The sequence below is a fragment of the Culex quinquefasciatus genome, chromosome 2, assembly GCF_015732765.1.
Source record: "Culex quinquefasciatus strain JHB chromosome 2, VPISU_Cqui_1.0_pri_paternal, whole genome shotgun sequence".
Taxonomy (NCBI): Eukaryota; Metazoa; Arthropoda; class Insecta; order Diptera; family Culicidae; genus Culex; species Culex quinquefasciatus.
Window position 1 is genome coordinate 123,614,326 of NC_051862.1, and position 26,537 is coordinate 123,640,862.

A 26,537-nucleotide genomic window follows, 5' to 3' on the forward strand; every position below is an offset into this window, starting at 1 on the left:
TAACTTTAATTAATTTTTTTTCAACAACTTTAATATGATTCGCATGATTAGAGAGGGAAGCCGGTAGAAAGGACAAGGACTGTGGTGGTGTAGGCCGTTTATAGCCGGTCCATCCTGGTGGATCTTCGCGATTTAATCGACCTGTAAAAAAAAATTGTTGTATTGTCGCAAGCTGGGCATCACATGACCATCTACGACAACGATTTCGAATTGGGTTTCTGTGAAGGCCTGTGGAATCAGCTAGCTTCGATCGAACATCCTCTCTAATTTAAATCGTTTACAAATTCCGTTTCAAACGCAACACGCAACAACCGGTCCCGTGTTCGAACCGATTGTTGCGTTTGAAACGGAATTTGTATACCATTCTAATTAAATTCCGTTTCAGAAATCGGATTGATTTGACTGAGTGGCTTCTAATTCTGGTGCAACATGAGAAAAGGGCGGATATGCATTTTGACAGATGGAGCAATTTTGCAAATTCCGATCCAACAGGTGACTTTTTCACAAAACCCGAAATGTAAATCAATAGTTGGCTCTCTCAGCTACCCTTTAACATAGCGGGTTTTGTTAAATAGTCAACTGTTGGCTCGGAATTTGCAAAATAGTTATAGCTGTCAAAATGCTTATGCGCCCTTTTCAAATGTTGCTCCAGAATTGGTGAATTTTCAAATGTGAATTGCCCTTTGGCCGCGCAGCAAAACCTTCAATAGGGTAGTGTACCCAGTTTTCGCCCTGCACCAGTTTTCGCCTTCTGGATTTAATATTTATTTTGCTAACTTATAATATTTTTTGGTTCAATATATTATGCAGGTTTACATATTCATATTCATTCATTTCTAGCACTAACTGAAACATTAATAGTGATTTTCTTTTTTTTATAATTTTTTTATGCTTTTTTAAAAAAGCATAATTGGGTCCTAAAATTAAGCTTAGATTGCTGATATTATTGTTTACAGCGAAAAAGCTTACTTTTCTGAGTACAATGACCCTTTGTACGACCAAAAAGAGTTTAAAATGGATTTTTAAATCAATTTTGAAAAATTAACCTCGTGGTCCTTCTTGACAGAAAAGCTCCTACTTGACAGCTCGTTCCAAAGGGACCATAGTTGATCCATCGAAAAAATGTTGTCTTGTCAAACAAAATTTTTGCATTAAAATGAAGAAAAGGGATTAGAAATGGTTTTTAATCGTGTTTTTTACCGTTGAACATGAAAATCGACATAGGGCTTTAGTACCCAATTGCAGCCGCCATAATTTTGACAATTTCAACCACAGCGGGTAATTTTGTTAATGATGGGAAATAACTTATTTTGTCCGCAAATAAACCAGTTATTGTTCACCATAAAATTTTATATAATCGCAGCGAAATTTGCTTGAAAACTTATTTGGAACATTGTAGGCTAATTTTAAAGATTAATAATTCTTTTTAATAAAAGTCATTCATTCCCAGTCACGGATATTTCTAGCAGAACTTGTTCTGCTAGAATCCTGCTAGAATGATTCTAGCAGGCTTATCAGAATACTGTAAGAAATTTGCTAGAATATTCTGACAGAGCAAAATTTGACGAAAATGACGTCATTTGCTGAACCGATTTATGGCGAATGTGATTGCCGCCATTTTGTCAAGTTTCCAAGTTCTTTCATTTTCTTTTGTCGAAGGAGATTGACGTATTTTCTGCGCCACCAACTAAGTTAATTGTTTCAATAAAATGGCCCAACATAAGTAATAAATCTTTTCTTAATTTCAGCAGGTATACAAACAAGATGGATCTTCTGACCAAAACCACGGAAATCGTCAAAATTGATAATGACACAATGGCCCAGGGACAATCGCTAGGACGGATCAGACCGAGTACGACTGTGTTAATGTTGTTCAAATAATCCTCAAAAAATATGCACTACGTGATATATTGATCACCTTGGCGAATATATATATTTGTTTTTACTAAAACTATAAAAATATCTCAAAATATTTTGCAAAAAAATAAATGGAAAAAACCGTGCAGTGCAGTGTTCATTTATGATACATTTGCTTTTTTTCATTTAATTTTTTTCTATTAAATTGTAATATTAATCACTATTGCTATTTTTAATACAAACTTACCGAAAAAGAAGGCTGGCCGTACATCGACGTTGTTGACGGCCGACGAGCCCGGAATTCCGCTCGATTCTCCCGCACCGTTATTTCTCACAGACGGAAGGTCAGACGGATTGACCATCTCCTTGTCTTGATGCATATCCATGATCCTGTATGTTTTGTTATTTTATTATTTTATTTTTTTAAATATTTTTAAAGATTTTTTTTAAACTTACGAATTGTGAAATGTAGGCCCACGTGATCGTTTTGAGTTTTGAAAATGTGTTCAAACTTCAAGGCATGCTATGATTTGAAAATCTATAAATGGCAACCGGAAATCAATTTTCGCTATTCTCCGCTAGTTTCACATGGTTGATTTTAAGGCCTTTAAGGGAGCGTTCTTTTATTATTGAACGCAAGAAAAAGCTGACGGTTAAGAGGAATTGCAGCAAAGCTAAAAGACACATGTCGCCACCTATGAACAAATAGCGTAAACCTATGATTTTTTGAAAAAATGTGTTTTTTCCTTAGGGGTCGTGCATAAACCACGTGGCCTCCTTAGGGGGTTGAAAATCTGACCAAAAAGGCCACAAAGCCATGGGGGGAGGGGGGGGGGCGACGGCAGACCACGTGGCCTTTAAAAAATACTTTTAAAAACATCATAAAATTGAGCTAATTAAATTTAAATACATGCATACAGTTCATGTTTCAGATTAAACGCATATTATTATTTTATTTATAATTACCACGTATATTTCAATTTCACTGTATCAGTGATGGAAGAATCGTATCGAACTTATCGATTTTCAAGCAAACAATCTTTTTGTTTCTTTATCAATTTTTAAATTAAGAAATAGCTCTCAACCGGAAATATGTTTTTCTTTATGCTGAGAAAATTTTCTTTAACTTTATTCAAGGAACACTGAAGATTGGTCTTTTCATACCTGAAATAAAATCACTCAAAGGACACAATAAACTAAATTGAAGTTTAGAAGTGTCAACCAAACAACACTCAGTTTTCAAACGCCGATATCTATTCGTGAATCAAATTTCAATATAATGTCATTCAAGATCAATATATATTTTTTTATAATACCGTTAAAAGAAGAAAAACTCATATTTCTTTTTTTTTAAATAAATATTTCAGCAACCAAAAGCAAGATCAAAAATGTAACATTTTAGAGAATTTCATGATCTTTTAAATAGTTATTATTACAATTTAAAAAAGATAAATCATTTGCCAAATTTATCATTTTGCAAATTCATCCAGACTACGATTCAAAAGCAAAAAAATAATAATAGAAAAATACAAATAAATTATTTTTAAAAACTGCTAACTTTTTTAATTTAATGCTTTTTAATCGTTTATTTGCACAGAAAAAAAAATCAATCCTCGTAATCGTGAATAAAGTTCACGAATGTCAGAACCACGAAGGAATTTATTCATGAGTATGGTGCATTTGCACTATGAACGTGAGTATATTCCTTCGTGGTTCTCGCATTTGATTTCGAGAACTGATTTTTTTCAGTGTGGTTTGATTGTATGGAAATATTTAAAAGCACGATTTATAAACTCATGTAGCTTGAAGAGTCTAAAAGTATTTATATTTTAGCATTTATATTTTTAATGCATTTCATTGCATTATAATTTTATAATTCTGGCCTTCAGTTTAAAATCAAATCACTGCTTATTTATAATTTTCATGTTTTGTAGGATTTACAGAAAAAGCTATGTTTGTAGAATCTTTTTATTTTCTGTAAAATAATAATAAAATTTTATACTGTTGAGTAAATGAACCAGAGTGACTCCTCAAATCCCGACTTTTCCAGAACCTCAAAAAATATGTGCTTGTTGCCTGAAGAATCATTTCAAATCAAAAACTTTTTATAAAAGTCAATACAAACCATTGGACAAATTTCTTTAAAAAATCATTCACAGTTTTATTTAAAAAAAAAACTTTTATTTTGAATATTAAATTCCTAAAAACTTCACTTCAAAAATGGAACCATAGTTTTTATTTAGCGTAAAAACATAAATAATCAGTTTTTGAAAAATAACCGAAAGCTTAACAGTACCTATTATTTAAATGTTTATTTTTTTTTAAATTACTTATTATATTTTTTTTGAAACTTTAGCTGGCAATGAAAATGATGATAACAACAAAAACAGGCAACAAAATTTTAAATTTTATTCATATGATTACCTTTATTATACAATCTTTACATATATTTTTTACATGATTCTTTAGAAGAATTTAAAAATATCTAGGAATTCGTTGAAAGATATTTTACCAAGTATCCTTTAAAATTTTGTAAATTTCGATATTTAATTTTTTGAATCAATGTCGATTTATCGAAGTGTCAGTATTTAAATGTTTAAACTTTTTGTAATGTAAAATGTAGTTTGATGACCTTTTTTATTTTATCTAATTTTTATACGAATGTTTCTGAAAAAAATTTCTTTAAACTTATTTGTAATAACTCAATCAAATTCTTGTTAATTTAATTCAACCAATAAAAAATTCGATTCAATTTGTTTCGTTATTTAAATAACAAGTAAAGTCTTTTACATGCTATTTAAAAACATTATATAACGTTTATTAATGAATTTCTTATCAAATGAAGGCTTTTAACATTTTTACAGCAGAAAACGGAAAAGGACGTAAAACTTCAGAAAAAAACAATATTTTTGTAAATTCATTAATATACTGAGCTGAGGGTAAAAAGCGTTGATTAACATATTTACCAGTCTTATTTGCGATTTGAAGATTTTTAATTATTTTTTTTAGCGTTAAGAAGTTTTTAATTTTTTTATTAAAAACTAAAAATCTTTGGATTTTTTAGAAATTTAAGTTTTCCGAAAACTGAAGATCAATCCTTATCTATGGTATGGAACCTATATTCACACAAAAGTTTAAGCGAATCAAACATTTGGCAAACAATATTCGAAATGACTGCACGCAGAAAAATAAGGCTTATTTGAATCAACAAAACGTTTTGTTGATTCGAAAATCAAGATTTTTGTTGAATCAACGCTTAACGTCAAAGCAACTTTTTCAAAACAACAAAAGATTTTTGTGGAACTGAGAAAATCAAGGTTTGTTTCAACGCAAAATCGGCGTTGATTATATTCAACAAAAAATTTGTTGAATCAAACCTCGTACAGGCTGATTCTACAAAATATTTTTCTGCGTGTGAATGAATTTAGTTTAAGATTTAAAAATATTAACTACAAATAAAAACTGTGTGAAACGTAACTATACGCTTATGTAATCGTTGAAATTTAACACTTTTTCATAATGGCTTTATTGGCTTTGTTGTTGTTTAAAGTTTAATGTTACCTTTTTTTTATAAACATAGTCAGAAATAAATAACAATCTTCTTGATTCAAAAAATATTATAAAAATTTGGGTCAAATGCATGCCACGATAATCATTAATTATTTATTAAAAATTTTAATTTTTCAGGTATGAAGTAACCTTTTCATTCTCAAATAGATTGAAATAGTGAAAGGAATCTGAAATTTAAAGCTGATGACGAATTGAGTAAAATAAATTTCAAAAGTGTAAAAATATTTTAAATTATTGAAGAGTTGGAAATTATTTTTCAAACAAGAAATGCTTTTGATTCCCAACTTTTTTTTTTATCAAAAATACTCAAAAGAGTCATTAAGTGTTGAATGTGTGGAAAAAAATTATTGTGAATTGAATATTTAACATTTTTTTCTTTGATTTTTCACTTTGGAGAAATAAGCCACGTGGCCATAGGAGGGGGTTGGCGAGAAACCACGAAAAACCATGGGGGGGTAGGGGGGGGGGGGTCAAAAGTTCCCGAAAAAAAGGCCACGTGGTTTATGCACGATCCCTTAATTATCTAAATTTTTATAAAACTTATGCCGGATTCGGATAAAAAAAATTATTTCCAACAAAAAAAAAAAAATAAAAAAAAACACATCTGTTATCAACTATATAACTGTTTATTTCATTGATATTTATGAGGAAACTAATTTTTTCGTGTTCCAAAACAAGTTTTTTAAAGAAAAAGTTCACAAATTTTTGCGCGCCCAAAATTGATGTTCATTACTTTAAAGCAAACAATTTTTCTCGTCTTTTGCGACTAGTTTCATTAAGATTGATGCAGGGAATCATGAGAAATAAGCGATTTTGTTCTTCAATCCAGCAGAAAGGAATGCGATTTTTGGCAAGTAACCTCATTTTGGCGCCACCTACATTTGAAACACAGTCGCGCTGCAAAACCTCATTCGCATGGTTGATTTAAAGGCCTTTAAGGGAGCGTTCTTTTATTATTGAACGCAAAAAAAGCTGACGGTTTCGAGTTTTTTGCACACGCAGAAAAATAAAGCAAATCTTGATTTTTGTTGAATCGTTCGTTCCCTCTCCTTTGTTCTGCTGTTTTTAAAGCTGTTTCTTGACCCCATTCCTTCCGCAGCTTTTTCAAAACATCAAAACACTTTTTTGAAATTGAGAAAATCAAGGTTTGTTTCTACGCAAAATCGGCGTTGATTATATTCAACAAAAATTTTGTTGATTCAAACCTCGTACAGGCTGATTCTACAAAACATTTTTCTGCGTGTAGCAATATTTTTTATTATTAGTTAGATTTTTCTATGAGACAACTGTAATTTTATAAAAAGATAAAAATTTGGACTATTTGGCAAGAAAGGCTGTCCATCAAATATGTTATCAACTATATAAATGTTGATTTGTTTGATATATAGGGAAAATGTTCTTAAAATTACCATGTTCGGGTTCTCAACATTTGCTAAAAATGCTGCTTATTAAATTAACTGTGGCATTTCGGTAAAAGTAAACGCAAATATGGTAAAATCTACCATACTTCCATAAAATTGCATGGTAGCAATTGAGGTTTTGCAGCGCGACTGTGTTTCAAATGTAGGTGGCGCCAAAATGAGGTTACTTGCCAAAAATCGTATTCCTTTCTGCTGGATTGAAGAGCAAATGCGATTATTTCTCATGATTCCCTGCATCAATCATAATGAAACTAGTCGCAAAAGACGAGAAAAATTATTTGCTTTAAAGTAATGAACATCAATTTTTGGGCGCGCAAAAATTTGTGAACTTTTTCTTTAAAAAACTTGTTTTGGAACACGAAAAAATTAGTTTCCTCATAAATATCAATGAAATAAACAGTTATATAGTTGATAACAGATGTGTTTACGTATATTCAACAATTTTTATTGATTTTTGACCGACTTTCTTGCCAAATAGTCCAAATTACTATCTTTTTCTAAATTTACAGTTTTCTCATAGAAAAATTAAACAAATATTGGAAAGTTGTACATTAATTTGTTGGAAATAATTTTTCTCATCCGAATCCGGCATAAGTTTTATAAAAATGTTGATAATGAAGGAAAAAACACATTTTTTCAAAAAATCATAGGTTTACGCTTTTTGTTCATAGGTTGCGACATGTGTCTTTTAACTTTGCTGCAAAACCTCAATTGGCGTTCATGAGCAAAACGATATGCGACACCTAGTGTTGAGTAGTAGAACAGAGCGAAGAATGTCGATTGAAATTTTTGCCCGTTGAGGTTATGTATGCGAATTCTGTTTTGTTAAATTCCAGCGTTCAAAATAACTTTTGAGCAGAAATTCGAGCTGATCCTTTGTTAACTTTTGATGCTCTATCATTTTACACAATATTTTTTTTTTCAAAATTATTTTTCTTCAAAATCTTTTTTATTGGCGTTCATGAGCAAAACGACATGCGACACCTAGTGTTGAGTAGTAGAACAGAGCGAAGAATGTCGATTGAAATTTTTACCCGTTGAGGTTATGTATGCGAATTCTGTTTTGTTAAATTCCAGCGTTCAAAATAACTTTTGAGCAGAAATTCGAGCTGATCCTTTGTTAACTTTTGATGCTCTATCATTTTACACAATATTTTTTTTTCAAAATTATTTTTCTTCAAAATCTTTTTTATTGCGTTAATTTATAGAGGGCAAAAAGTTTACACTCGTACTACTTCAATTTTTTCTCAAAAGTTGTTCTAAGAGCTGTAAATTCAATTTTAAGTTTGCATTCCTATATAACCGAACAGCGAAAATTTGAATCGTCATTCTTCGATGCTTTGCGCCATCTGCCGGAATTATGGAGCTTTTAATCGCGAATTGCGTTAATTTATAGAGGGCAAAAAGTTTACACTCGTACTACTTCAATTTTTTCTCAAAAGTTGTTCTAAGAGCTGTAAATTCAATTTTAAGTTTGCATTCCTATATAACCGAACAGCGAAAATTTGAATCGTCATTCTTCGATGCTTTGCGCCATCTGCCGGAATTATGGAGCTTTTAATCGCATGTCGTTTTGCTCATGAACGCCAATAAGCGATTTTGTTCTTCAATCCAGCAGAAAGGAATTCGCGATTAAAAGCTCCATAATTCCGGCAGATGGCGCAAAGCATCGAAGAATGACGATTCAAATTTTCGCTGTTCGGTTATATAGGAATGCAAACTTAAAATTGAATTTACAGCTCTTAGAACAACTTTTGAGAAAAAATTGAAGTAGTACGAGTGTAAACTTTTTGCCCTCTATAAATTAACGCAATAAAAAAGATTTTGAAGAAAAATAATTTTGAAAAAAAAAATATTGTGTAAAATGATAGAGCATCAAAAGTTAACAAAGGATCAGCTCGAATTTCTGCTCAAAAGTTATTTTGAACGCTGGAATTTAACAAAACAGAATTCGCATACATAACCTCAACGGGCAAAAATTTCAATCGACATTCTTCGCTCTGTTCTACTACTCAACACTAGGTGTCGCATGTCGTTTTGCTCATGAACGCCAATGCGATTTTGGCAAGTAACCTCATTTTGGCGCCACCTACATTTGAAACACAGTCGCGCTGCAAAACCTCAAACCGGCTCTTCAAACGAACGTACCATGAGAATTTGAACTGTTTCGTAATTAATGAATAGTATATAACAAAAAGGCCTTTTCTGAACGACATCGTCTTCCAATCAATTGTCGGCGTCATTTGTGGTTAGCCAAATTTAGAAAAGAAGTGAAAAGAACGAGCAAAAGAATAAAAATGGATACCGTGGAGAAACTGAACGTACAACATAAGGAAAAGGAAGACTGGTAAGTCAAAAAGTAAAATAAAAAAAAATCATGTTATGTGTAAAAGTACCAGCAGAAAAAATGCTAACAATCATTCCCCAGAAATTTTCCGTAAGAATCTTCAAAATGGCCGCATTCATAAAGTCTTTTGATAGGGTTCACAGACCTTCAATATTTCTGACTAATCGGCAAGGACTGATAAAAAACCTATCCAACGATTGTTCGTGTTGAAGACAATATTTCTATCATAATATCTGAGATCCGGCCTCCAAAAGTTGTATAAATAACACTTAAGTGCTAATAACTTTTGATAGGGTTGTCAGATCATTGATTTTTTAGGCTCATTTGAAAGGTTTTTTGATTATCTATCTAACGACAGGTCGCATGATTAACCCGGACATTATTTTTAATGAAATATCTGAGATCCGGCTTCCAAAAAGTGTATAAATAACACTTAAGTGCTAATAACTTTTGATAGGGTTGTCAGATCCTCGATGTTTTAGGCTCATTTGAAAGGTCTTTTGATTATCTATCTAACGATGGGCTGCATGATGGACCCGGACATCATTTTTATTGAAATATCTGAGATCCGGCTTCCAAAAAGTGTATAAATAACACTTAAGTGCTAATAACTTTTGATAGGGTTGTCAGATCCTCGATGTTTTAGGCTCATTTGAAAGGTCTTTTGATTATCTATCTAACGATGGGCTGCATGATGGACCCGGACATCATTTTTATTGAAATATCTGAGATCCGGCTTCCAAAAAGTGTATAAATAACACTTAAGTGCTAATAACTTTTGATAGGGTTGTCAGATCCTCGATGTTTTAGGCTCATTTGAAAGGTCTTTTGATTATCTATCTAACGATGGGCTGCATGATGGACCCGGACATCATTTTTATTGAAATATCTGAGATCCGGCTTCCAAAAAGTGTATAAATAACACTTAAGTGCTAATAACTTTTGATAGGGTCGTCAGATCCTCAATGTTTTAGGCTCATTTGAAAGGTTTTTTGATTATCTATCTAACGACAGGTCGCATGATGAACCCGGACATCATTTTTATTGAAATATCTGAGATCCGGCTTCCAGAAAGTGTATAAATAACACTTAAGTGCTAATAACTTTTGATAGGGTCGTCAGATCCTCAATGTTTTAGGCTCATTTGAAAGGTTTTTTGATTATCTATCTAACGACAGGTCGCATGATGAACCCGGACATCATTTTTATTGAAATATCTGAGATCCGGCTTCCAGAAAGTGTATAAATAACACTTAAGTGCTAATAACTTTTGATAGGGTTGTCAGATCCTTGATGTTTTAGGCTCATTTGAAAGGTATTTTTAATACTTTTCTGAAAATGTATTAGGTGATAGGGTTTTTTTGCAAAAACCACCCTTTTTTCTATCTTCCGGACATAGGCCAAAATCGTTTTTTTTAACATAACTTTTGAAGTACTTAACTAAACTTGCTGATTTTAAATAGAGACCTATGGGACCCCAAGACGGATCGAATGAGACTACTACGGTCAAAATCCGTTAATCCAGTCCGGAGATAATCGAGTGACAATTTTTTGGCCCACCCACCTACACACATCCACACAGACATTTGCTCAGAACGTGATTCTGAGTCGATATGTATACGTGAAGGTGGGTCTACGAAGTCAAATCAATAAGTTCATTTTTCGAGTGATTTTATAGCCTTTCCTCAGTAAGGTGAGGAAGGCAAAAAAGCCAGGAGTGCGATTTCGTTTTCGTTTTCGTTTTCGTTTTACGGAGCAAGGTGGGGGACGCGGCCTCAAGTCAGTCCAAGTCCGGTTTCTTGTGGAAAAAAGGGTAGTGGCCGAACTAGTATTGCATACAAAATGAACACCACCGGAAGATATAGGGGATCGGGAGGGGGAAGGTGAAAGAAAATAAGTGTAGGTGTGAGTAAAACTTGGATGACTTGAGCAGTTACGTTAATCTAAGTTTAGCACTAAATAAAGGAAATCTGAAATTATGATTCAAAGTAAAAGGCACCGAAGAAATAAAATTAGTAAGTTGAATTAGAAAATGTAACTAATCGGAGATTTATACAAAAGAAACCTATGATGTATTTCAAATTTGAAGAAAATAAAAAAAAAATTGGAAAAAAAAAAAAAAAAATTGGACATACATGAAAGTAGAGTTAGAACAATGGACACTTCCAATAATAGACGATAAAATTATCGAAAGATATCTACTCGTAATCCATTCATGCTACAAATTAATTTAAAGGCGTATGCCCTTGGTGAGGAGCCAGTCAATATCAAATGGGCAGCAGCGAAAGCAAAAGGTCGCTGGCGAGAAGCGGTTTGCGACGGTTAAGGAGAGCTTGTGGGGCGAGCAGGAGTACGAGTTCTTCAAGAAATTCCATCAGCTTCAGATGGATGAGAATTTGAACATTGCCAAGTTTGAGCACATCGTGGACGAGATTAAGGTCCGGGTTACGGAGCAGATGTCCGAGATCGCCATTAAGGAGGCGGATTTGGTGAAGCAGTTGAAGCTGATCAAGGATTACTATCTGTTGGGACGGGGAGAACTCTACTCTGAACTGCTCAAGCAGACAAAGTCGATGCGAACGCTGTTCTCCAAAGGCATTACCGATGCTTCGTCGCGTGACCTGAACCGGGCCTTCCAGCTGGCCGCAAACAGCGTCAACATCACGGAAGATATCGAGCAGTTCTCGTTCGCGCTTCCCCCGAAGGACGAAGTGGAAAGCGCCTGTTACGAAACCAAGAGCATTCTCAGCTACATCACGCTCAAGTACAAGGTAAAGTGGCCACTCCACCTGCTTTTTTCGCCCAAAACCCTCGACAAGTACAACGAGATGTTCCGGTTTCTGCTGCGCATCCGGAAGATCCAGTACGACATCCACCAGGTTTGGACCTTCCAGCGAGAGAGTAAAATCAAGAAAAACTCCGAACTGCTCCAGTTCCGCAACAAGCTGATGTTCCTGATCGACAACCTGCAGTACTACCTGCAGGCGGACGTCCTGGAGAGCCAGTTCAGCATCCTGATGGCCGCGATCGGCGAAACGAAGGACTTTGAACGGATCCAACGGGCGCACACGGTCTTCCAAGCGAACGTGCTCAGCTTGTGCTTCCTGATGTCGAACAACAGCGCAAGCGACATGACCAACACGACCGGAGTCATCCACGTCAACGAGAACCCGGTGCTAACAATCCTCGATAAGGTGCTGGTCCTGGTGGACAAGTTTTGCTCGTTCTGCACCAGTTGCAAAGATCCGATGACGAAGATCGAGCGGCAAGAGTTTAACGGATACGATCAAGCGTGAGTATTTCTTTCTTTTTTTAAAATCTCAAAGACTGACTCAAATTTTGTCGCAGCTTCAAGAACCACGTGGACTCCCTGCTGAAGCTGTTGATCGGCCTCAAGGCCGGCCCAAGCAGTGCCCCACTCTCCCAGTTGCTCCTACGGCTGGACTTTAACCACTGGTTTAGTAACAACTCGCAAACTGCTTCGTCTTAAAACACTCGCTCTTTATTGATCAACCTCCATCGACTGCAGGTGGGCCTTCATAAGGATGCACTTGGTCATTACGCACTCGCAAGGTAAGCTGTGCTCTTCCTTTTCCGCGTCCAGCAGCGTCAGCTGCAGGTTGTATCTGCAAAATAAACATTGTTACAAACTTAACTCTTCATTTCTTCAAGCTTCGAAAGCAGCCTTACCTTCGTCGGTGTTCCGCATTCCGCGCCAAGCTCAAACTGAACGCAATCGGGTCCAGCTTGTCCACCGTCTCGCACGCATCCTCCGGCAGCAAAATCACGCTCTGCTTCCAGTGCGTCGCCGGACTGTTGGGATTCGTGCTCAGGATCACCTCCTTCGTCGGTTCGCTCGCGTTCCCGCTGGGAAAGCTGCAGTCGAACCAAATGCAAACGCCCTGGAACTTGCCCGCCCTCTGGATGATCAGCACCTCCTTCATGTCGAACTCGTTCAAATCGTCCGTGCTGACCTCCTTCAGATCCAACCACGCCATGATGTGACCCTCGTGAAGCAGCTGATCCCCTCCACGTTCAATATTTCCGGCTTGTCCGACTTTTGCTTGCGCAACTCCCGCCCAAAGCACCGCAAACTCACCCCCGACAAGCTCTCAAACTCGTCGAACCTGCCCGGCACGCTGCACGGAGCCACATAAATCGTGGCCGTATCCGGAAACATCAACCCGCTCGGCTTCAAAAACTTGTCCCGCGCGTAAATCACCGAATCCAGCATGCCCTCGTGCAGCAGAAAGAATCCCATCCACTCCGAAACGATAATGTCCACCTTCCCCTCACCTTCCGGCAGCTGAAAATCCTCCACCTTACTCTCAACCACCTCAACGACCCCCTCAAACCCGTTCTCTTTGACGACCTCTCGCGCAAGTCGAGCCAGGTTGGACGCTTCAACGGCGTAGACCCGTTTCGCGCCGGCTTGGGCGCAAAACACCGACAGAATGCCCGTTCCGGCGCCCACGTCCAGCACGGTTTTGCCCTCGAACAGATCGCGGTGGCCGAGGATGGCCTGCTGGTACGCGTCCTGGCGCGGCTTGTCCGTCAGCATGATGCGGTGGATCTGGAAAGATGGAAAGTGGCGTTAGTTGCTACCAATTGCATTGAAACATCACAAACATTAAAGCGGCCAGGCCAACTGCGGAAAGTAAACCGCAAAGATGATTCGCTGATGTGGGTTGAGATTGAGCATGAATGTTTAAACAACAATACAGTTTATTCAGGCAATTAATCGTTGGGAGCTACCATGCTAAGAAGTTTTAGTGCTCCGGGACCGTCTTGGATGGGACATTGTACATTGTACCACTCGCTCACTTCTACCTTCCAGCATGGTTACGGGAGAGTCGAAAAAAAATCCGCGCCGACCTAAAATCCGAAACCGAGCAAAACCCACGCCATATAAAAAAATATCGCGACCAACATTTAAGAAATTTTATTTTTTATTGAAGAAAAACTAATTCAGAAAGAATTTGATAAAAAAAACTCGTGTTATGGTTAAAGGCTCCAAAAGAAAGAAAGAAAAAAATCCATTTAAAAAAATCCTCAAGAGACGGTCAAGGCAAGGGTCATGAAAAAAAATCTTCAAAATATAAAATACAATATTTAAAAACCTAAAAATTTAACCTCAAAAACATAACCTAAAATTAAATCAAAATCTAAAATTATAATATGATAAAAATTTTAAATTTTGGAAGTCTAAATATTCAAAATCTAAGATTTTTTATACAGTTTGTAATCAAAAATCCTCGCTAAAATTTCACTCCGAAAGAAATTTAATTTCTGATATTAAAAATAATGTCTTCTCATAATTTCAAAATGTCTTACATAAAATAGGACTTCAAAAATTGTGGAATTCAAGAATTTAAGAACTAAGAATTTTAAAATAAAAACATTTAAGAATTTACGAATTTAAGAATTTAATAATTTAAGAATTTAATAATTTAAGAATTTTAAGAATTTTAGAAATTTAGAATTTTAAGAATTTTAGAATTTTAGAATTTCAGAATTTTAGAATTTAAGAATATAATAATTTAACAATTTAAGAATTAAAGAATTTAGGATTTAAGAATTTATAAGCTTAAGGATACTAAAATCATTTTAGACTTGAGAATTTTTTTTCTTATTGTTTTGAATTTGATATTTTTTAGTTTTAAAATTTTGATTTTTAAATTTTGATTGTTTTTAAATCTTCAAATTTTCGATTACCCAATTTTTTGTATTTTGAATTTCAGATTGCTAAAATTTTGAATTTTGAAATTTCAGATTTTTTTAATTACGATTTTAGAAATTTCGAAAAAAATTAACATGTATTTGATTTTTTTTGTTATTATAAAAACTATCGAAACATGTTTTTTCGAATTTTTGAATTTCTGAAGCTTTGAGTTTGAAATGTTCTGATCTTTTTATTTTCGCCAAGAATGTTTAAATTTAGAAAAAAAAATATATTTCTACCGATTAAATTCCATTCCAAAATTCTAAAATGGAGGCCAGCTTCTGTTACGTTCAATCAAGCTCATATTTGGCGCCCACCAGTACAAGCCCCAATAATAGTTTTTGTTACACATTCAAATCGATGCCAACATTTCAAAAAGCATCATGTACAAACCATGCGTTTTGAGAAAAACGCATTTGAATGTTGAGCATTCATTTTCAATTACTATTTTTATATAAAAGCAAAATAAGATGTTCTAATGATAACAAACGATGAAAAACATTGCTTTTGTTGTTACTTGATCATCCATATTCAATAAAACATTAGTTCCGTAATTTTATTTGAGAAAAACAAACATAACTTCTTTTGAAATCACCAACGTCGATATCACCCTGCTGTCACTGAGGGAGGCGCTTTGTTATGATTCGTTTTTCTTCGCCGAATGTACATGGCGCTTTTTTCTTGTTGCTTTTTTTTCGTCACGAGGTTTATGTAGCCTTTTGTTTGACAGGTTGACAGGGCTATATAAACAGGGACTGCTGATGACAGAGATTTTGTTTATGTTACTTTATTTAAAATCATGATTAAACAGACTTTACTGAAGTAACTTTTGCTCATTTTTGGTGGAGAGGTAGCTTATTAGAAGTACTTTTAGAATATACAATAACCCAGAAAGTGTCAAAATGTACATGATGCCTTTTGAAATGTTACCGTCGAAATGTCTATATCTTAGGGAAAAGTTTGTAATATTTGATTTACAAAATTAAAAATTGAATTAATCCAGTATAAAATTGAAAATAAATAAGGTTAAAAATCATTACTCAAAACTCAAAAGAAATTAAATACCGTCAGTGGGGGTGACATTGGGTCTGGGGAGTGAGATTGGGTCAAAGTATTTTTTACGGATTTTACCATTTCTCAGATACTTCTCAATGAAACCAAATTCTGTTAAGAGGGTTGTGCAAGGGACATCTTAAGATGACTTTTCTGAAAAAATCTCGTTCCTAGAACAAATCCTGTCATTTTAGCAGCTGTCTAAAGTTGAGGTACGTTTTTGGCCAAAAATGACCTCTCGAAAAATCAACTTTTAATTTTTTTTTTGTTGGAATTGATCAAAAAGTACCCAAATGCTTGAAAATCTCTTGTCTTGTCAATACGATTCCCTCGAACAAGAAACACTATTGGATGACTTGTTTTTACTATATCTTTGTATTTGAGCATCATTTTAGTTTCATTTGACCCAATGTCACCCCCTCAAAGGGGTGAGGTCAATTTTCAAACGATTGCCATTTAAGGTAGAGTCCATCAAATTACACCATATTTTGGGAAAATGTTAGTAAAATATCTAAGAACAATTTTACGATAAAAGATTTTCGATGTTATTCAAATTGTTTTTGTTATTAAGAAATTACGAGAGGTGTATCGTTTTTTGACCCATAGTCACCCCCACTAACGGTATTCAGAGCCGGAGATGTTAAGAAATGACAAGAAACATATAAAAAATAATTTCTACATTATCTTTATCTTCATTTTTAGACGTTTCGTGCTAAGAAAATACAAACAAACATTTTCAAAATTGCCATCCACGCGAAATCCGCGCCTGAGCAAAATAAGCCAGCAAATCCGCGCCATCCGCGCCGTCCGTAACAACCCTGGCTGATGGCGTACGTCAAATCCACATTGGCCAATTGTTTTTCTTTTTTTTAATTGAGCAAAATAATGTTAAATAATCATCTAACTAACTATTTTGCAAAACGCAGATTCAGCTTCGCAGTTGCAAGTTACGTCTTGCACACACCAGACGTGTTTTTCTGCTTTGCATCTTTTGTTCGCTAAACAATACTTGCGTTGTAGAAGACTCTGAAAAATGAGTGCTTTCCGCAAAAAACCATCTCGTTGTGGACTTCGGTGTCCTCCCGGTCCGCCGAAAACTGAATGTCGTGCAGCGGCTTGTGCAGAAAGGACTTGGAATTGCTTCAGCCGACCTGAAGAGCATCAGAAGCCAGAAGCCCCCGTCAAGATTGAAACGGAAAACCACCAAAACGCAATCGTCCAACGCCGAACGCGCTGAAGGCCATTATGAGCGGAAACAGCTCGACAACCAGATCGTGCAACGCCGGATCCGTTTTCAACCTCTCGAGCTGGCATACAACGAATGTTGGAGTACAACGCGTTGCCTTCAAAGCGGCTCTATTCGGGCGAGAGATTTGACCCCAAGAACCTTACTGAACTCTGAACTCGAGTCAAGAAGTTTCTTCCGAAATCGACTGATGTGTATGTGCTACGTATCGGATCTTTGACGTATTTGGGCATTTTTTTTTTTGATTTAAATGCTCCTGGATCAGATCAAAATCAAAAGGAGTAGAGATGTAATGAGGGGTTTGATGTTGACGTCCGCATTTGAGAAGTGCTGCCGAATATTTCGAGCAAGACACCTTCGCCTTATCAAGTCGTTGCAACTTGAAACTTCAAAGTGTGTTCAATCAACAAGCCAAAGTTAAATTTAATCCTAATTACCTCCAAATCTTCATAGCTGTCGAAGTACGTCCCGTTGATTGCGTTCTCAATGTCCATTTTTGCGCAAAATTGCAAAAATTACAGCGCCTTCAAATTTCAAAGCCGCAACAGAAAGCACGTTGTTTTGTTGTTATCACTTTTGTTTTGATTCCAGGTTCCAAACAGTTTTATAGCACGCGCTCGATTCTTCCGTCAGATGGCACCCCTAAATCTTAAAAGTGTGTCCCCGCTATAACTAAACCATAATTAAATGACGCGTTCCCGTTCAGCGTGCACGCGCAGTGACAGCGTCGTGTCAAGTGTCGAGCGCATCTCGCGAGAAAAGTTTACAAAAGAAAAGTTAATTTTTCGAAGATTTCCGGCGTTCCGGATTAAACCGTAGTCCGCGTCCGTACGATGGCCGATCCGCTAAGTCTGCTGCGGCAGTACAACATCAACAAGAAGGAGATCATCGAGCGCGACGGGCAGATCATCTTTGGCGAGTTTTCCTGGCCCAAGAACGTCAAAACAAACTATCTCAAATATGGGTGAGTTGCTGCGTTGTTTGGTGAAGAGGGAAAGGATTTTGAATTTTGCGGATTTGTTTCAGTTCCGGCAAGAAGGGGGCCCCGAAGGAGTACTACACGTTGGAGTGTTTGCTGTACATCTTGAAGAATGTGGCGCTGCAGCACTCGGTGTACGTTCGGCAGGCGGCCGCGGAGGATATTCCGGCGGTGAACCGTCCGGATCGAAAGGAGCTGCTGCAGTACCTGAACGGGGAGACCAACACCTGTGCCAGTATCGACAAGAGTGCGCCGTTGGAGATTCCGACGCAGATCAAGCGGCCGGCCGAGTCGGACACGTTGGAAAATTTGGCGAAGAAAGCGCGCTATGAGGACACTCAGGTGCAGAAGGTCAAGGAGCAGCTGGCGGCCAGGTTTGATGTGAACAAGAAGGAAGCTTCGGTCAACATCGACAACATCAAGTCGCTGTCGGAGACGATGTCCGTGGAGAAGATTGCCGCGATTAAGGCGAAACGTTTGGCCAACAAGAAGGTCACGATCAAGCGGACGGACAATGATGATGCGATGGGCGTGGGGCCGGATCTGAGGGCGATTCTCGACTTTGACGTCGATTCCACGAAGGACATCATCAGCAGGGAACGGCAATGGCGCACGCGGACGACGATCCTCCAGAGCAACGGCAAGATCTTCGCCAAGAACATTCTGGCCATTCTGCAGGGCATCAAGAACCGCGAGGAAGGCCGCGGCCGACCACAAGCACCGGCCATCAAGCTTCCGGAGCCGCCACGCGTGACACGACCCCAACCCCAGCCGGCCCAGTACAATCGTTACGATCAGGAACGGTTCAACCGGCAAAAGGAGGAAACCGAGGGCTTCAAGATCGACACCATGGGAACGTACCACGGAATGTCGCTGAAGCTGGTGACGGAGGGATCGGCGGCGCAAAAGAAGGCCCAACAGGCGGCCCAGAACAACAACAGCAGCGCGGCCCTGTCGGCGAATTTGCCCCCGGGCCGGCCAAAGGAGATGATCCCGACCGCACAGGCCCGCATGCTGCCCCAGGGCAACGCCAACAAGCGCCAGAGCAAGACCCCGATCATCATCATTCCGGCGGCCACGACCAGCCTGATCACGATGTACAACGCGCGCGACATTCTGCAGGACTTGAAGTAAGACATCAACTTTGCTCTGTAACTCAGCTAAAATCAATTATATTTTTCAGATTTTTAACCACGGACGAAAAGAAAGCCAAGGGAGGCGTGCGGGACAATGAGGTTCTGGTTCAGGTAGTGTCCCCTTCTTCGTTAAAATTCCAAACCCAATTTCACTCCTAACCCAAATTATTGCAGCGCCAAAAGGCGGGCGGCCTGACTGTGCCGTACCGGGTCATCGACAACCCGATCAAGCTGACCGCGCAGGACTGGAACCGCGTAGTAGCCGTGTTCGTGATGGGCCCGGCGTGGCAGTTCAAGGGTTGGCCCTGGGACGGCAACCCCGTGGAAATTTTCTCGAAAAGTAAGTTTTCCCTCCCAACTCGTCTACAGTAAAAATCTCAATGTTTAAAATTCCAGTCGCGGCCTTCCACTTGCGGTACGACGAGATGAAGCTGGACGCGAACGTGGCCCGCTGGGCCGTCACCGTGCTGAACGTGTCCCGAACGAAGCGCCATCTGGATAAGGCCAGCCTGATGGTGTTCTGGGAGAAGCTCGATCTGTACATGAGCAAGTACAAGCCGGATCTGCGCTTCTAGAGCGTGACTTTGCACACAATTGTATAACGCGAAATATTATCGGACGCAAACAAGTAGTTTAGTATTTTCAAACAGCAGCAAAAACGGCATAACAATATACAAGAAAAAAAAAGTTTATTTTGAGTGCAGCGAAGCAGCGAGACAGTTTTTCAACCATTATGATGTTATCAACAGAGAGTGAAACTTTAGAGCGGAATCTTCACAGCGCTGCGAATCGGCATGGTATGATAAGTTGAATTTTCCCTATAATTCAGAACCTTTTTTTTTCCTCTAAAATAGTGTAATTTCGTAGGACTTATGATTCAATAAATGATACAATTTACTCACTTGATTTATGTTGTGCTGGATAATTCATCAAAACGTCTCAGCACGGTGCTTCCAACGACACATTGCTATAACGCCCTGCTTTTCTTCCTCCCCTGTAGATTCAAGCTGTATTGTTGTTTGAACGTTCATGCTCAAATTCAATCCAACTCATCGAATCATCTTTGTGTAAGGCTACCAACTCTTGCTGAGCAAAAATCCGTACACTTTGCCGATATGCCACCATGGTATAACAAAAACTGTCATTGAATTATTTAGATAAATTAAATTTAATTAATCTTAGAATTAAAAATATAAAACTGTGTCGTTTTTACAGCTAACAAATTTCACAAAATGCTATCAGAGTGCTTATAACTTGCACGTTTAAAAGTATTTATAAAATAAACCGTGATTTGAATCAAATAATTATGTTCTTCAATTTTGTTTTGTTAAACGTTTGAAAGTTTACGAAATGTCAAGATTGTTTTTACGAATAATATCGCTCTTAGTGTTTTCACGAACACTTTTCCAGAGTTTTTTTTATTGAAAAGGTCCTATAGCATGTGAAACACAACAGTTTATAGGACCTTTAAAAAACTCTAGATTTGTTAAATGTTCAAATGTTTTCACAAGTTTTAGAAAGCTTTTAGAAATGGAATATATTTAGTAAGGAATTTCTAAAAGAACAATTCTAGAGTTTTTTTTAAAGGTCCTATCAACATAAGCAAGACAATAGTTTAAAAACTCTAGAATTATTGATAATCAAGTTTGAATTGAACAAAACCCCGGAAACTCTCCCTTTTTTAATCAAACTCACAGAAACCAAAAATTTCTAGTTAACAAAAGCTTCGACCAAATCAAAAAAGCAATTCAATGATTAAAAGGTTTTTTTTTTAATTCCGTACAAATCCGTTTTATGCGTAAAATTCCCTACAAAAATTCCGACCTGTTAAAAATCCGCGAAGAGGTTCGAAAATCCGTATGGTAAGGAAAAAATCCGTACAGTTGGTAGCCTTATCTTTGTGGATAACTTTACGCAGTTGGTCTGGCCGTTTAGAAAAGAAGGATGTTGGAAGTAATCACCCCGACATTCTCCAGGATGCTTCCGAAAGGATGGCTGCGATAAGGTTGAATTAGATTAATTTTTTTTTTGTTTTTATTACACTTGCTCTGCTTTCTGCAACATTTCTTAAACATATTTTTTGAAAGGAATAGTTTTTGCATGAAATTTTTTTTCTAAGTTGAAGCGGAAGGAATCGGTCTAGAAAAATTTCAAATGGGCAGCGGCGGCAGTGAAAGCAAGCCAGAGAGGGTGAAGAAAAGCCCCAAGAAATCGCTCCCTCTTCTTTGTTCTGCTGTTCGTAAAGCCATTTCTTGACCCCTTTCCTTCCGATCAGCGTACTAGCCTTGAGGGTGTAAAGGTCGAATATTAAATTTGTATATCTTAAATTTTAAAATTTCCAAATATTTAAATATTAATTTATTTACTTTTCAAATTTGCGTAATATTTTTTTCAAAAGGGTTTAATCTTGTTTAAAAAACAGTAATTTATTATATTTTTTAATTTGATCCTCAAGTCAAGAAATCAAGGGAAAGTGAAAAAGTCGGGAATCACAAGCATCTTTCTTTACAAATCCAGAGTTTTTTTTTATTTAAAAAAGGCCCTATAAACTATTGCTTATTATATGTTTATAGGACCTATTCCAAAAAAACCTAGAAATAGTAATAATTTCGTAATAATTTTTGTTAATGTAAACCCTTTTGCGTTACCACTCTCGTTCCATAGTACCATGACTTTCCACAGCTACCATGCAAGTACGCAGCCATTTTATAGCAAATATTCAAAAAATCCATCACCAGATGGCCAAGTCCAAGTCAAATCACCATTCGAGTCGCCGCCTTCTTCGAAAGTGCGCCAGTCGGAAAGAAATTTACTCAATTCCTCAGTTTTTGTCAAATTTTACCCGGAAAAGTGCTCAAATTCACACCCCGAAAAATGGAGGAAGAACAGTTGGCGGAGGAGCTAAAGGAAAAGCGAATTTGCCGGTTCTGTCTGACCCAGACTGAGCCGCTGTCGGATATTTTCAGCACAAACGCCGAGGCGTCGGATGGGAGCAAAAAATCAACACCCTTGACGCTGCAAATCATGGCTTGCGTAGCCATCGAGGTAGGCCGTGGTTTTCATAAGTTAATTTTTGGCGGGAGATTTGGAGAAGGAATAGTTTTGGAACATTTTGTTGTTTACGAAGTAACTTGGCTAAACGCTGAGAGGGAGTCTCCGCTGCATCTGGCCCAAGTCGCGACCCATCGCGCTAAAAGGCAATATGGCGGCGCACCCGTGTTTGCTTGATGCGACCGCGGGTGTTTGTTCAAGACGACCGTCGATACTATAAAACTTTGTTATGGTTTGCTGTTGAGAGGGAGCTGGGATATTGCGCGAATACAAATATTTTTTCTAAGAACATGTTTTGCTTGCAGGTTTACAAAGACGACGGAATGCCGGCGACCATCTGTGACAACTGCCGGGCCCTGATGGATCACTCGTACCGGTTTAAGCAAATCTGCAAGAAGGCCGATACGTTGCTCAAAACGTACCCACTGACCGGGGTATGGCCCGAGCGGTTGCAGGTTCCGGTGAACCTGTTTAAGGTGGGCCACGTCGACTTGGAACTACGAAATGAGTCATATACTAATTCAGTCTTTCTTTAGCCTGCACAACCGGTTACCGTCCCGGTGAAGCAGCTACCCGTTAAGGCCCCGGTGCAACGGAAACCCGCAGCTGTACCGAAACCAACGCCAATCAGACAAACTATAACCGTCATCCCAGGCATTGAAAACCCTGTTAAAACCAAACAAAACAAACAATTGCACGTAGAAGAAGAGGAGGAAGAGGAGCAGGAACACCAACCGGTGGACCAGTCCGAAGAAGATCCGCTCGCGGACGTCAAGCCGAAAATCGTCAAACTCAGCATCGAAGATCTGCGCAGCATCAAGCAGGGCAAACCGATTAGCAAAACCCAACTGATCAAGAAAACTCCCCCCGCTGCTAGAAAGAACAAAATCCAAGTCCTGAACTCGGAGGTGATTGTACCGAGCGTGGAATCGACGAAGAAAAAATCACCCACCAAGCAACATCCGGTCAAGGTCATCAACGGCTCACTTCCGCTGTCTAACCAGCCCATCCTGCTGAACAGCCTCAAGTCGGCGAGGCAAGTAACTGAACACTTTTTGCACACCTCAGAGGGCACACTGGAGATTGTCACGACGGAAATGTTGGAGCGCGATCCGATGAAGATTGCTCCGCCCGTCGAGACGAACGTGTTTCCTTGCAGCGAGTGCGAACGGTCGTTCCCGCTGCGTCAGTTGCTGGAGATTCACATGCAGAATCATAACCGCGAGCGTAAATTTCCCTGTGACTTGTGCGACAAGCGCTTCTTCAGTGAGTAGACTCGGATTTGTTTAAAGACACTTGACTTCTATTACGGACTACAAATGTTTCAGGCAAATACGATCTGGCCAAGCACAATCTCACACATACAGGGGAGCGGCCTTACGTGTGCATTATCTGTAAGGCGGCCTTCTCCAGATCGACGCTGTTGACGCGCCATCAAAAGGTAAGGTTTTAAAACAAGCGCGGCACTTCAAGCTCAAATCCGAACAAATGTTAGTAATCCTATCAAGAACAACGAAGCAAAACCAAACGTCCTAACACGTTCTTAGTGCCCTTGATAAGAATAAGGAGTCTGACCGTCAAGCATTGAAGATTACCATGCCTGTGGTAGCTGCTCTACACGTTGATGGGTCAACGATGGCACTTTCACGCAGCACGATAATGCAGAGATGGCGAGACTTGCTCATAAAGAGATCGAGGATAAGGCCATATCAAAAGATACGAACAAGCCGTTTGAATACAACGATCTTTCCGAGTTTACATTGGTCATGTTGGGAAAGGCACCAGAGTAGTTCACATGGGAAAAAAACCGGACCGATCCATCATGTCAGGTGGATGGCATAAATTATGTATGCCATTAACTTCAACGTGCTCCACAACCAAGGCAACTTGTGAGATTTGGAACTGTGGTTCGAAGCTCCACTAAGTGTAGACTCAGTCACGTTTCATCCACTACTGTCGCAAAACCGACCTAGATTTTTCCCCAGGAAAAGCCAGAAGATTATTTCCAAAGATATCATGCCATAGACATAACAGTAATGTTAGGTACTTGAAGTTTACGCCCGCAATAGGGAAGCGCTTTTTAGGTGGTCAATTCAATGCATTCTTGGTAAATGTAGCTAATGCCAGCGTTTTAGAAGCTTGAAAGATTACAGAACTTTATTTTGTTTTAGAACGTTGAGGTTTTTAATTGCTAAATTTCTGTCAACTGTAGTCCTTTTCTCAGTTGACTCTATTTAATGTACCAAATGTTTCATCCCACAGGTTCACAAGGATCAGCCCAAATTCATCTGCATGTACTGCGAGCGCACGTTCCTGTCCAACGAGGAGCTCCAAAAGCATGCCATAAACCACGAAAAGGTTCGCCCGTTCAAGTGCATGAAATGTCCAAAGACATTCGCCTACAAGCAAGGCCTGGAACGTCACGAGATTACGCATGACAAGAACTTGCCGTTCCCGTGCGAGCACTGCGATCTGAGTTTCGCCACGGCTGGCAAGTTGGCGCGACATCTGACGGCGCACGCCGGAAACCGGCCGTATCCGTGCCGCTGGTGTAACCGGGCGTTCATGTTGAGCCACCATCTTACGCGGCACGTCCGCGCTCACCAGGGTGGTCAGGGTGCTTACAAGTGTACGGAATGTACGGAGGTTTACTACAGCCAGGATGAGTTGATTTACCACTCGGCGGTGCACGCCACGGAGAGCAAGACTTGCCCGCTGTGTCGGGAGCAGTTTGATTCGCTGGAGCAGGTCACCGATCATATCAAGCACCACTCGGAGGGCGTTCAGTACGCGTGTGACTATTGCGACTTGTTGTTTACCTCGGAGAAACGGCTGGACGACCATTGCCAAGCGGAACACTTGTCGGTGCTGGCGATGGAAGCCGAAGAACTGCAAGCGGCCGAAGTCTCTAAAGCGCAACAAGACGCCGAAGAAGCGCAGCAGTACATTATCGAGGAAATTGAAATCGGCACTGACGGTAGCAAGACCATCACCAAATTTGGCATTGACGGACAGGTTAAGGATAAGAAACTTGTCCGGCAGGGCAAAACGATCAAGAACGAGGTGGTGACGAGTGACAACGCAACGTACGAAGAGGAAGAAGAGGAAGCTTACAGTCAGGAAGACGAGGACGGATTCATGGAGCAGGACTGGCCCTCCGAAGAAGAAGAGGATAGCCAAGAGGTCACCAAAGCTGTACCGCCTCAAGCAAAGAGCCAACCCGCTTACAAGCCCGGCGTCAGCAAGCTTCAAGTATCGAAGCCAGTCACGTCAACACCGGCTCCAAAAACCGCAACTCAAAAGAAGCTCGACAGCTTCTTCAGAAAGGAATCTCCGTCGTCCGCACCGGCCGCCAAAAGCGTCAACGACGTTCTCCAGAAGCTCCCCAAAGGAATGATAGTCAAACGTCCCACGGCCGTCGTCAAACCGGAAGCCACCAAAACTCCACCACTCCCGAAGCGGCCATCCGAGCCACCCAAAACCTCCCCGCGACTGGCGGGCAAGCGACCACGTGAAGAATCTGAAACCCCCGTACCGACCAAAAAACCCGCCGTGGAACCGAAACCAGGTCCCGCTTCCAGCAAGCTGCGTGCTCAACCCCCTTCGACGTCATCCTCGTCGAGTTCGCTTGGGGAAGTCAAGAAGGGCAAAACGTTCGAGATGAAGATCGGCAACAAGATGGTCAAGGTGCAGAAGGTGGTCATGACGAAGGCGGAGGTCGCAGCGATGGCGCGTGACGGGAAAATTGAGATGCAGGGCGAAACCATGATATTGAAGCAGCAGAAGGGGAAGAAGTAGGAGATGGGTTCTACGGTGAGTACAAGAGTAAGTTTAAATTTGTCCATCAAATGCGAATAAACGTAAGGTAGGAGTTGAAATTTCTATGATGGCCTTTTATGTTGATGACTGCCCTAAATTGCCTCTTTTTTAGCACTAAAAGCAGACGTGCGTTGGCATTCAATAGCACATTTTAGTTTTTCAATGTGAATATCTGCGGTGCAGTTTCCTATACCTTTTCTTTTTGCCGGAGATACAGGTCGTCAAAGTTGGGGTTTCAAACAAATCCTTTTAGTAGCAGATTGGTAGTAGCACTGTAGCTTATAAATCACTGGAAACAGGAATCGTTCCGATTGGTTGAGTTATGCCCGAGAACCA

General features: G+C 39.0%; 4 protein-coding genes across 4 annotated transcripts; 3 read left to right on the forward strand and 1 right to left on the reverse strand.

The window, feature by feature from the left end:
• Nucleotides 1–9,063: 9,063 nt before the first annotated feature.
• LOC119767791 (gamma-tubulin complex component 4 homolog) lies at nt 9,064–12,850 on the forward strand. The gene is made up of 3 exons (XM_038257279.1): nt 9,064–9,195; nt 11,432–12,487; nt 12,544–12,850. Exons 1-3 carry the CDS (start codon nt 9,146–9,148, stop codon nt 12,683–12,685), a joined length of 1,248 nt encoding a protein of 415 aa, XP_038113207.1. The 5' UTR covers nt 9,064–9,145; the 3' UTR covers nt 12,686–12,850.
• On the reverse strand, nt 12,676–17,797 carry LOC6043202 (protein arginine N-methyltransferase 6). The gene is given in 4 exon segments (XM_038257280.1): nt 12,676–12,821; nt 12,886–13,222; nt 13,225–13,768; nt 17,654–17,797. Coding segments are annotated over 4 exon segments (1,062 nt in total). The 5' UTR covers nt 17,711–17,797; the 3' UTR covers nt 12,676–12,697.
• A 123-nt stretch (nt 17,798–17,920) lies between these two features.
• On the forward strand, nt 17,921–20,237 carry LOC6043199 (parafibromin). Its single transcript, XM_001857481.2, has 5 exons — nt 17,921–18,180; nt 18,243–19,325; nt 19,379–19,442; nt 19,506–19,671; nt 19,728–20,237. Exons 1-5 carry the CDS (start codon nt 18,050–18,052, stop codon nt 19,904–19,906), a joined length of 1,623 nt encoding a protein of 540 aa, XP_001857524.1. The 5' UTR covers nt 17,921–18,049; the 3' UTR covers nt 19,907–20,237.
• Nucleotides 20,238–22,084: 1,847 nt separating this feature from the next.
• On the forward strand, nt 22,085–26,260 carry LOC6043215 (zinc finger protein 37 homolog). The gene is made up of 5 exons (XM_001857475.2): nt 22,085–22,376; nt 22,688–22,858; nt 22,919–23,648; nt 23,711–23,823; nt 24,645–26,260. The coding sequence occupies exons 1-5, from the start codon at nt 22,206–22,208 to the stop codon at nt 26,178–26,180; spliced, it is 2,721 nt and encodes a 906-aa protein (XP_001857520.2). The 5' UTR covers nt 22,085–22,205; the 3' UTR covers nt 26,181–26,260.
• The last annotated feature ends 277 nt before the right edge of the window (nt 26,261–26,537 follow it).